General features: G+C 43.2%; 2 protein-coding genes across 5 annotated transcripts in view; both read left to right on the top strand.

The window, feature by feature from the left end:
* rps7 (ribosomal protein S7) overlaps positions 1–12,449 on the top strand; it is a 355,408-nt gene that overhangs the window by 168,152 nt on the left and 174,807 nt on the right. The gene's annotated exons all lie outside the window — the stretch shown is intronic.
* The window catches only part of hivep2a (HIVEP zinc finger 2a), a 122,138-nt gene that overhangs the window by 106,083 nt on the left and 3,606 nt on the right, over positions 1–12,449 (top strand). For all 4 annotated transcript variants that reach the window (XM_078275057.1, XM_078275058.1, XM_078275059.1 and 1 more), the window contains 6 exons: positions 2,242–2,417; positions 3,934–4,035; positions 6,880–7,732; positions 8,828–8,927; positions 11,064–11,159; positions 12,370–12,449. The exon at positions 12,370–12,449 is cut by the window's right edge and continues 3,606 nt beyond it. In XM_078275057.1, coding sequence (XP_078131183.1) covers positions 2,242–2,417; positions 3,934–4,035; positions 6,880–7,732; positions 8,828–8,927; positions 11,064–11,159; positions 12,370–12,449 — 1,407 coding nt within the window. The remainder of the gene's footprint in view (positions 1–2,241; positions 2,418–3,933; positions 4,036–6,879; positions 7,733–8,827; positions 8,928–11,063; positions 11,160–12,369) is intronic.

Below are 12,449 nucleotides of genomic sequence, written 5' to 3'. Positions count from 1 at the left end.
TGATAGCAATGAAGCCAAGAAGATCCTTCGTTATTATTTATCATGTTATTAAAGTCACATAAATCTTAGTTCCCCGTATAGAAAGCACAGGAATGTGTCCTAAAACGTACCTTAAATGGTCAAATAAAGGCTGTGTGAGGGAGTTAGAGCTCTGTATTTTGAGACATTCCTACAGTATCATAATGTTTTATACTCTTACAGTAGTGCCAGTGAGACCAAGGTTACTAAATGGAACAGACGGTGCGCACACACACACACACACACACACACACACACACACATGCAGGGAGTTATTAAATGCAGCAGACAGTGAAGTAATTCCCTTTTGTCCCCAATGGACACTTTAGAAGCAATAAGTGGATGAAAGCATACAAACAAAGCTGGCAAAAGGGCAAAGACTTACACACACATGCACTTACATAAACAGCATGAATGCAAGTAATAAGCAATCAGACGCACAGAAACACACACAGGGTCGAAGTCTTTCTGGATGAAAGAACTCCCCAAAGGGCAAGTTTTGACAGAGAAAACAAACCCATTACTTCTGTGAAAAGTTTCAGTAGTTTTGAAAGAAAATCTGCTTTATGATCTTGCCGTGTGCTGTGAATAAAATAAAATAAAACAAAACAATCATCATAATTCATTTTCATAACTGGCCGCAGCTGTGTAAACGTCTCGACTCCAGACAAGCGTTCAGAGGTATTTCCCACTTCCGCGGCGCAGTTGAAAGACACGTTTGCCCAGGCGGGTTGTTTGATGTTCCTGATATTTGACCGCCTTTAACACATGAGGCCCTGAACTACCCATTACCTAGTGCAGACAGGACAGGAAACGACACAGTTCAACCAGCCCTTTTTTCAACACAAACAAGAGATTTCGCATTGAAAAAAAGAACCTGAATGTGATGCTTCTGCCGCAGAGCAAAGACAGACTACATTTACGAGCATTTGACTGGTGGTCGGTGGTAATTTCTCTCCATGACAGACAGACTCATGCACTGATCCTGCTGCCAAGTGTCCGCTGTTTCACTCGAAGCCTCTTTTGGAATAGAAAAGCATGCCTGACAGTGATGTTGTGTTTTTTTTTGTTTGTTTTTTAAAGTCTTTTGAAAGGATAAGTTGGACTGGAGGGAGGACTGTGGTTATCTGTTTTTAGAATAAAGACAAAAAGGGCACCATGAAGACAACAAACACAAATCCCAGAGGTGGAATGTTGCATTGTTTCCCATTTTAGCTTCAGAGCCCCTGAAACAAAGACATCTCAACTACAGTTGCATATGTTGTGCGAGTTATGTCCAGGTCGACCAGAAATTGATCCGCGAATAAAATGCAGAACAAGCAACAAAAACATGGGGAAAAGCGTCAAAGATTGAAAGGTTGAAAAAAGTGTCACAAAGGTCGTAAAAAAGTGACAAAAACGTCAAAATGTTGAAAAAAAGCGTCAAGAAATTTGAGGGGGAAAAAAACTGTAAAAAGAAAATAGTGACAACGTGGACTCTCATGTCCCACAAACATCCTCTGTGGCGGACAAAAGTTGTCGGAGAACGAATCATGCAATTTCAAATATAAAAAACAAAAATACAACTGTGAATCAAGTTCTATGGACAAAACTGTTAAAAAACCAACCCGTTCTCATTCCGAACTCGTAAAATAAGGACGTTTGGACAGTGGCTGTCGGCGTCTGATGCGACGAAAAAGGCGTCTTTCAGCGTGTTTGTGTAACGCACCGGGGAGAGCAGCAATTAGATAGGATTTAGAGAGGAGTATGTAACGGCAAATTTCCGCGTAAGGAAGTTGGTTGGGTGGGTAACCAATAAGTTACAAGAAATTTCAGTATAGAAAAGCCAAATATATGTTTGCGGTTATTTCCTGCAGAGAGCAGCGACAACTTTATTTTTCAACTTAAGGTATTCTTATCAAACGTGGGTTATGGTATAGGTTTATTTAAGAAAAACAACACTGTATCCATGTCACATTCTCATTAGGGGCTGAGCCCCCCTAAAGGTCTGATCCTAGAATCGCCCCTGGTTGGTAGAGAGTTCAGTCTTTTTTATATATAAATGAACATTATCTGTTAAACTTCAGTTGATCATACCCCTTTCTATTTATTTAGACTTAAAGCTCGGAATTCATGTTGTTTCTTTTTGCTTTTGATCACTAATCTTAAAGGAAACATATGGAACTCTTTTGTAAAAGATGTTATTTCTATTTTTCAGTCTCTGTTACCTGCTCTTTCTTCCAGGTACAAATCCAATGAGGACTATGTTTACGTTCGCGGCCGCGGTCGGGGGAAATACATCTGCGAAGAGTGCGGCATCCGCTGTAAGAAACCCAGCATGCTGAAGAAACACATCCGAACGCACACTGACGTCCGGCCGTACGTCTGCAAGTTCTGCAACTTCGCTTTCAAGACGAAAGGTAGACGGCTTCTTCCTTTTACTTGTTGCTGCTCGTTTATGAATATAAATGTGACGTAGACGTGGACTTTTCAAGGATTGGAAAACTTTCTGACTGCAGTCAACATTAGATACAGTAGATGTTTGTTCTGTGCTATGATTCAACAAAGAGGATGTTTCATAATCATCTGATACATTTGCTCCTCATCAGGGTAGAAAACCCTTTTTTGATTATCATGGTGCAGTATATTTTTTGGCTGTTTGCTAGCCTGATGTCGTCATACTCAGATTCTAGTCAGAATATGAGTCTGATTCTGCATCTGAATCTACACATCTCGATTCTCCAGCGGCAGCCATCTTTGTTGTAAACGAAAAATTTGCTCAGCGAGTCACTCTGGCATTGAGTAATGATGCTCATTAACTATGTCCTTGTAGCCGAGCTGCACCAATCACATCAGTGTATCTGATATTGGCGGGCCAGAGGCGAGCTAAACAGATGATGACAGCGCTGCGATGTCGAAGTCATTAGTAAACATTGCAAGATGGCTACGGATGAACACCAGTTGTTTGAAACGGCTTTGGCCGCTACAATGAACGAGTTAGACTGGGCTTTTTATCTAAAAGAGGAACAGAAGATGGCGCTCAAAGTCGTCGTAGTGTTATCCCATTGCGTGCAGTGAGATTTTCAAATGCGTGCTTGGTGCCGCCCCTCGAGTTGGGCCGTTTTCATTACTCAATGCCAGACCCTTAATCTTTCGGATTTGGGTCTGGAGTTCCAGGCTATCAGAAAATGGTATAAAAGAAAAATGTGGATCAGTGTTTCCCAAAGCCCAAGGCGACATCCTCACATGTCTTGTTTTGTCCACAACTCAAAGATATTCAGTTTACCGTCGACGAGGAGAGAAGAAACTTTTTTTTTAGGTGTCCCCGTCCACAGCAGGACATTGCTCAGCTTCCGTGTCGGTACTCCTGCCTGCTTCTCCAAACTGGGGGCGCGCCGACCGCCATCTACTGTAGCTAACACACTGATGGAGAAGTAGCTCATACAAACGCACTTTAAAACATCCAAACTATCCCTTTAACTGAAGAATTAAACCACTAAGTGGTTAAATGAATAAAACATGCAGAGAGGCTGTGGTCCGACAGGAACCTCCTTCACATCAGATGCTGACTCGCTGACATCCCATCCGTAATAAAAAGCTTTCATCTGCCCGTTAGATTTTCTCCCCACTTACCAAGAGGTCAGACCAAGTTGAGTCATTTTGTCATTAAATTGCATTATGTATGAATTATATATAATTTGTAGATTGTAATATCGTGGTCTTCCTCCACCGCTTCTATTTCCATTTCACCCTCTTTCTTTGTCACAGCCAAACAAGCTCTGGTTTCCAGTGAGACTAGTTGAAGGGTCTATTAATGGTGTGTGTGTACGTGTGTGTGTATGTGTGTGTGTGTGTGTGTGTGTGTGTGTGTGTGTGTGTGTGTGTGTGTCTGTGTGCGTGTCTGTCTGTGTGCGTGCGTGCGTGTGTGTTTTGTAGGAAACCTGACGAAGCACATGAAGTCTAAGGCTCATATGAAAAAGTGTCTGGAGTTGGGAGTCTCCATGTCTTCTGTTGAGGACAACGAGGCCGATGAAGGAGGTAGGAAACACACACACACACACACACAAGCGACTTTGGGGTACGTCCCAGGTCTTTAAATTGCACCCACGTTTCCTTCACTTGCTATATTTGCATTTTTCCGGCACTGTGTCCGCCATTTTCATAGCTTCCTCTTGGATGCATGCTTACGATCTGACACCTGGTTTTTATAGCGGCTGACGCCCAAAAAATGTCCTGAACGCAGCAAAATAAAAATAAAATCCAGGCAGAGTCTCTGCAGGTACAGACACCAGCGCATACTTTTAGTGGGTCAAGTGATGATTGAGCAGCATTATACATTGACTACGTCTCAGGTTGTTAAATTGCACCCACGTTTCCTTCTTTTGCTTCCCTCAAGCGAGGAGAGGGGAAACAAGGCATGAGACGTCCTTTCCTCTGAAGCATCACGTGAATTTGTCGTGTGTCTGGGCGGAGTAAGCAGCGGCTTTCAGCCGCACGGCTTCCAGGAAAGGCTGCTCTTAGGCTGTGTATCCTCGGGGCGGGAATAAGAGCTTTGAGACGGCCTTCATGAAGGAGGACTAGAACAAACTTCCGGTTCAAGCGAGGAGCGAAGAGCTATCAAATAAGAGACTTGGGAAGCAGCCTAAAACACAACCTTACCCACACCATCACACACCCTCACACACACACACACACACACACACACACACACACACACACACACACACACACACACACACACACACACACACACACACTCACGCCCTCCAGGAACTGCAGGGACATCCTGTTGCTCAGCGCGGTTGTAAAGGGACAATTAGTGTAATGGAAAGCAGAGCTCATCCTGACAGCCAGGACTCATGTCAAACAACCCCAGTACACACGTAAGCTGCTTAAAAAAAGAAAAAAACTTCCTTCCACCATTTGTTTGGAGTCTTTTATTAGATTATTATAATATCCCCATTAAACAATTTTAAAGCCACTATTTTACTTTCCGTCAGTTACTCAGAAATAGCAACAAATGTTTGCTGTTCATCTCCTCCGACTGGGTTCACGAGTTCAAGCCCGTTAATCAGCTGATATGATATAAATATTCTATTTATTACTGTGAATATAAATACATAAAATTCTACTGGGAACTATATTCTCAGAAGGCGAAGCACTGCTACTTCTACTACTTGGGCGGAGTACCACGGAGCTTCTCAGTTGCTGCGAGCAAATCACTCCGCCCAAGTAGCAGAAGTAGCAGTGCTTCCAGGATCTGTGCTAAGCTAGGCTAGCGGTGGGTGCCTCTGTGAGTTACAACACGCACAGAGATGAGAAGGGTATGTATGCTGATACGGTGAATAAGCTAAAGTCCCAATAAGTCGGTGTGTTCCTTTAAGTTAAAAAACATACTCTCTACAGTTACAGTTTGGTTATGTTTAACCACCAAAACTACTTAGTTAGGTTTGGAAAAAGATCGTGGTTTGGGTTTCAAATCAGACGTTATTCAACCTCTTGTGACGCTAAACGTGACGTTCGTTAAGTTAAAAAAACTTGCTTACTTTTATTTTCAAACGGGACTCGAACCCCACTCTCCTGGGTGAAAATCCTGTTTTTGTTTGACCCATCCACACCCCCAAATGAAATTTTGGCGCCCTTATATTTCGCCACCTTACTTCCTTCTTTGGTGTCGTCATAATTACTACGTCCACTAGAGGGCGCCGCCACTGGAAACGTAAATATAGGTCGTAATTGCTGCTTGAACATCGTACCAAAGTCTGACTTGTAGCTGGAGCTAATTTTCCACCATGTAGACCACCAAATTAAATCTTACTTAAGTTGACCCAGAGTGAGCGATTGTGTTTGTGTGTGTTGGCTCTGCATTTAACCCACACACATGCAGGGTTTTTGAATACGAGAGAGTTTCAGAAAGTCATTCAGTGAGTCGTCGAGACATAAACATTTGTGGTTTGTGAAAAAAAAAACTGTTGTATATAAGAGACTAACTGGAAAAGTAGCCCAGTGTTAGTAGATCTGATTTCCACCCATAGCGGTCAGCTAAATACAATTTATTAAATCCGGCTTCTGCTTCTCTTCCAGGAGAAGCAAATCAGATTGATGGAGAAAAGTGTGGAGGAGAAAATATATATCATATCAATGTTTTTAGATTTTTAGATTCTTCGAGATGAAACGATCTGAAGAACTAACGTGTATCAACATCATTTTTATCCTTCTTATATTTGAGAATGTGTGACATGCACCAACAACATCATGACAAATTCCTTATATGTGCAAAAACGTACTTGGCAATAAAGCCCTTTCTGATTCTGATTCTGATTCTGATTTTGATCAACTTTGACTCTGTACTGCGAAGAGTTACAACAACAAACCAACTTTTTTATTGCCCAAATTCCCCTTTTTGTCAGTTATCAGCCAATCAGCTACACTTTATAAGAAAGACCCACAGTGATGGTTGGTCACCTGCCAACAGTAACTTTGCAGCTACTGTACAGTAAGCCAATATTTGGCTGCAGTCCATCCTGCAGAAAAACTCAAATGACTTTGTTTTATTGTGTTTTCTATTTTATTGGTTTGAGCTGCTGGGAATGTGGTTTAGTTTCACCTCGAAAGTCTTTCTGTTACCACATATTAATAAAAACTCTCTCTCTCTCTCTCTCTCTCTCTCCACTTATCTTTCTCTTCTTTTGTTTGTTGTTCGCTTCCTTTTGCTTCTTCTTCCTTTTCTTCCTCTTCCACTTCCTCTGCTTCCTCTTTTCCTCCCCTTTTACTTTTCTACTACATTTGCACCCTCTGCTTGCCTTTCTTCTTGTTCTCTCGATACCTCTATCTTTTTTTCCTCTTCTTCTTCTTCTTTTTCTCTTCCTCCTCCTTTCAAAGATGTCGGAGAGGAAGGCCAGAGGTCTGAGAAGATGCCCCGCGGCGCCATGGCAGAGCACCAGTTCTCAGACGCCGACGACTCGGACGGCGGCGAGGACGACGGCGACGAGGTGGACGACGACGAGGACGACGAGGACGAGTACGACGGCGACTCCACGCCGAAGACCCGCTCGCGCTCCACCAGTCCGCAGCCGTACAGCCTGCCCGCCGTGTCCATCACGGCCGTGGCGTCCTCCCATTCCGCTCCACACCTCTCGCATCCCTCGCCATCGGACCTCCTGGGCAACACCCACAAGCCCCCGCTGTTTGGCTACTTCACCACCGTGCCGAGCATCCAGATCACACCGCAGGCTCCACCCGGCGACCGCGGCCAGGAGGAGTACCAGCGAGGCCTGCAGCGGGCGCTGGGCAGCCGGCTGCTAGCTCCGCCCTCCTCCTCCTCCATGGATGAAGACCTCCCAGACCTCTCCTCGCCCTCTTCCCGCCTATCCTCGCCCGGGCCGGATCACTCCGGCTGCCCGTCCCCGATCTCCCCTTCCTCCTCGCCCTCAGCGCGTCGATACCTCTCCCCACGCCGGGACCTCTCGCCCCGCGCCGGACACCTCTCCCCCCGGCGGGACATCTCTCCTCTGCGTCACATCTCCCCCAAGAGGGACCTGGGGGCAGGGGGCGCTTACAGGCGAGACCTCTCCCCCCGGAGGGGACACCTCTCGCTGCTCTCGCCCCTCTCTCGGCCCACGTCTCCGGCAGGAAGAGACTACAAGCGTGACATGTCGCCACGAGGCCGTCACAGGGCCATGATCCGGCCTGTTTCTCCTCGCCGAGGGCTCCACCAACACCTCCACCACCAAAGGTGAGTCCAGGGGGAATGAACCTGGCCGAGGTTTCATCGTGTCTGTTAGGTCAGTCTTTAGGGCCTTTTCACACCTGAAACGTCAAAACCAAGGTTCATGTTTTTGTTACATTGTATACATTTGATCCAGTTAGTTTTTTTTTTGGTCCGGGGGAGGTTTTACACCTGTAATTTTGGTTCAGAACTGGCAAGTCCGAAAGTCCGGACAAAATGAGGTAGGTGTGAAAGGCTCCTTAAGGCGTTTTCACACCTATAGTTTGTTTGCTCTGGTCCGAATCAGTTGATGAGTTTGTAAACTTGGAGCGATTTCCCCTTTGGTTGGTTTCGTTTCACACCTGGAAAAATGCGTCATTACAACCCACACAAGAACGTTCACTTCGCTTATGGGCCAGATGTATCATGGGGAGGTTTCCGTGGTCAAACCAGCTCATTTCATTTAAATAATCAGATCTGCTCTGGTCACCTACACTTCTGGTCACCTACACTCGCTCTGCTGTGCCGTCGTCTGTCTCCAACTTTAGCGGTGGCTGGTTTGACCACGGAGATGCGAGTGACAGACGCCGAGCTTAACTGCTGTCTTCTACAGTTTGGCTGCTCTGCCGCATCGCATTTTTCTAAGACATTAGCTCAGACTGGCTGAGTATATAATATAGTGTGGTAATTCCTTTTTACAATTAAAATTTGAAATGATAAAGGCACTTGCAGATTACAAATTAGTAAAAAAAATGTAAACCATACCATGGTGTTTCATTTTTTTAACCCCTGTTCTTAAGATTTCATCTAACTTATTTTTTTCTTTTTACAAAATGAACCAAAACACAGACAACAAGGAAGATATTTGGCAGATAATGAGAATAAATATGAGACAAAAATGTAATAATAATATCTAAACTTGAACTGAAATCAAACACCGTTAAGCTTGCTTGGGTACTACAGGTAAAATGATATAACAGAATAAAGAGCATATTTCAAAGTAAAGTCTGCAGCAACACATAAAAAAAACTAGATCAGCAATGCAGGACTTTTACTCGTAGAGGAATAATTTAACGATGTGTTATTAAGTCAAAGATTGAATGTGATATTTCTACTTTCCAGCCAGCAGAGTGGATCGCGGGGTCTCAGGCCGGCTCACCAGGCCGGGGTGCTGGGTCCAGCAGAGCTGGGACGTCGCAGAACCAGCGCAGAGATGCAGATGGTAAGAGTCCATGAAACTCCCAAATTAGAGACTCTATAGTCAAATCTGAATAAGTTATGTTACTCTTTATTGTACTCATCTGTTTATTCTCTGTAACCTTTCTCTTTTTTGGGTCATGTACTTTAATGTAAGGTTTTGTTAGATGCTGTGGATTTGAATATATTTAAAGCTACGCCAGGCAACTCTGCACTTAGACTCACTCAAGTGGCAGCATGAGATAAACATGTACTTGCACTTTGCATTTTGGAAGACTTTATTACCCTGTTCATCTTTGTGTCACAGATAGGAGCAGCAGTTAATGTTTCTCTGAACAGAGCACTCACTTGCTACTGTTTACAGTTTACATTTTGCTAATGGATTTCAATTTGTCACTTGTTTTTATTAAGCCTGGCAGCAGAGGGTTGGGATGAACCTTGAGTGACTTTGTGACAACAAGTCCTCCAAACCGTCTGACGATATAAGTTCTTTATTCCTCCCCTCTGACACGACCCACAGGAGGGATTTCAGTCCTCATATCTAAACCTGAGAATGTAATGGTTGCGGTTTTAAACACTTTGTTAACATTGTGAAAGAGTCGCAGTTTGGTTAGGTTTAGGCACAAAACTACTTAAAATCAGATGTCACTTCACTTCCGGTTACGCATGTGACATCTGAACGCACTCCGTTCTGTAAAGTTAAAGAAACTCACTGTTGGGGTACAAGAAAAGGTATCTCGATGGCTAGGGTTAGGGGGTTAGGGTTAGGGTAAGGGGGTTAGGGTAAATGGGCAGGGTTAGGGTTAGAGTAAGGGGTTAGGGTAAGGGGTTAGGGTAGGGTTAAAATAAGGGGTTAGTGTTAGGGTTAGGGTAGGGTTAGGGTAAATGGGCAGGGTTAGGGTTAGAGTAAGGGGTTAGGGTAAGGGGTTAGGGTAGGGTTAAAATAAGGGGTTAGGGTTAGGGTTAGGGTAGGGTTAGGGTAAATGGGCAGGGTTAGGGTTAGAGTAAGGGGTTAGGGTAAGGGGTTAGGGTAGGGTTAAAATAAGGGGTTAGGGGGTTAGGGTTAGGGTAGGGTTAGGGTAAATGGGCAGGGTTAGGGTTAGAGTAAGGGGTTAGGGTAAGGGGGTTAGGTTAGGTTTGGGTAAGGGGTTAGGGTGAGGGGCTTAGGGTAAGGGGTTAGGGTTAGGGCAAGTGGGATAGGTTAAGGGGGTTAGGGGAGTAGGTTTAGGGTAAGGGGTTAGAGCTAACCCAACACCCCAACTTGCGTCCTTGCACAAAACTTGACGCTCTTTTACTTTGTCACCTTACTTCCTACTTTGCTCCCATCATAATTACTGGGGCCACTTGAGGGCTTATTATTAGGATTATAAACGTAAAAATAAGTCGTAATTGCTGCTTGAACATGGCGTTTTTCGGGGGAGAACAGTCTCCTTTGTGAGCAGAATGAAATGGACTTCTCACTGTTACCACTCCACTTTAAATACTTTTAACATTATAAAGGTGCTTAACTGTGATTTACTAAACCGTCTGCTGTGGTCCGGTGTTAAACGTGAGGCAGAAATGTGGTAAGTAAAAGGACAGAAAGAAGAAGGAGCAGGGAAGAAAAGCGTCTGGCAGACGGAGCAGAAACATTCAGAGAGGATGAGGGAATAAAGAGCGAGTCCGATAGACTGAGTGTGTTAGAGAGAGGGATGATTGAAGATAGGGCTGCTGGGTTCTGGTGGTAATGGGATCTTGGCCGGCATTAGTGTGGTTAATAACACGGCTGTTTTTCTTCTTAAGAGCCCTACTCCAAACTCTGGCTTCTGCTGGCGGTCCCACTCAAACAAAGCGTGAAGCAAAGAATGAGACTGGCTCGGCTTTGATAACCGACCGCTCTCCGAATGATAGATTCATGTTTTCAGACACAAGACGTTTAGCCTGAGCCTGAGTTTGTTTTTCTTACCAACACCTGCTGTCCAGAACCACCACATATTTCATCAAGGCTTATTAGTTTATTTAGTTACAAAATATTTGGTTTTTCATTGCAAAGCCTCAAATTTGTGTTTATTGTAACAAGCGCTGTCTAATTAGTGTTTGTTTTGTGGGTAAAAAATATGAAATCAACTCACTACTTCATGATTACATGTTTTTTCATGTCCGTCTCCTCTCGTGTTTCCAGGAACATTGTCTGGGTTCGGCATCGCCAGGGCAACGGGAGTCCAGTCCACCTCACCAGGTTCTGTTCAGTCACCTTCCTCTCCACTCTCAACTCCAGGTATTTATTGTTATATCTCGCTCTTTTTTGTTTGTTTTATTTTTTGGATTTTGCGGTGTTTAAAACGTGTATTTTATAGGATTAATTTAATATAATTTTCTATAATTTTTTTTGTTAAAATATATATGTCATTCTTTTGTAAATATCTTTTCATTTTTTTCCCACTATTTGTATTTTTTATAACTTTATTTTTAATATTTCATTTTTTTATTTTATGGTTTATGCTTAGTTTGTGGATATTTTTTTAACTATATTTTATATTTCAATTTTGTATTCTCGAAAGCACTTTGTAAACGTGTTGCAAAAAAATAGGATTCATCACTTTGATTGTTTCACTATAAAACAATGGACCTTTTTCACAGCAGACATGTTGACTTGTCATAGTAGGAAAAGCACAGCTGAGATTGATAACCTTAATGATGGCTCAGTTCCATCAAGTGTCCCAGTGAGCTATTTCAGTGAGTCAGCATGAACAATACCAGGACCTCTCCTAAGTGGAATGCAGCCATCAGTAATGGTTTTGAATACACCTGTGCTTTTCCTACTATGACATGTCAACATGTCTGCTGTGGAAAAAGGTCTATTCAGCAGAACTGTTGAAACTAAATAAATCATACAAAATAAAATAAATACCCAGATATAAAAGTGAGTAAAAGATCTTTTTTTTAAAGTTTTAGTAATTGCCTTAAACAGCTGCTCACTGTTCTTATCAAACAAACAGGAGGAGATAGAGCATTTATGGTGGACTATTTTCACAGCTGATTACTCCACATTTGGTGCTCTAGTGCAGTGGTTATTATTTCACTGATGTGCCCCCTTTAAAATATTGTTTTAGCCAAGTACCCCCAGACCAGAGCAAATAATTTATGTAAAAAACAAAAAAAACATCTATAAAGAGGCACGTTTTGTTCGTCTGATTTAAACAACAACTGAAAAACACTTAAATGCTATTTTAAATGTTTAGAATCGCCAAATGTATTCATTATTATAGTATAGTTATTTTAGAAATTATGCATGACATATATATATTTTTTTAAATTGAACTTTCAAAATAATATCTCACATACCCTCTGCAGTACTCCAAAGTACCCCTAGGGGTACCCCCATTTGAGGAACACTGCTCTAGTGGTTTGGGTCTTTTCATGGGATTGGGTAACAAGAAGTAGAAGAACGTAGAAGAACTCTCTTAACACGTGACTTTTGATTTCAGGTGCGTTCGCCGTTCCCGATGATCCCCATCGGCGGGATCCAGATGGTACACTCCGTCCCCGCGTCCGTCACCTCCGCTCT

The sequence above is a fragment of the Sander vitreus genome, chromosome 18 (assembly GCF_031162955.1).
Source record: "Sander vitreus isolate 19-12246 chromosome 18, sanVit1, whole genome shotgun sequence".
NCBI classification, from domain to species: domain Eukaryota; kingdom Metazoa; phylum Chordata; class Actinopteri; order Perciformes; family Percidae; genus Sander; species Sander vitreus.
This window is presented reverse-complemented; position numbering and strand designations above follow the sequence as displayed.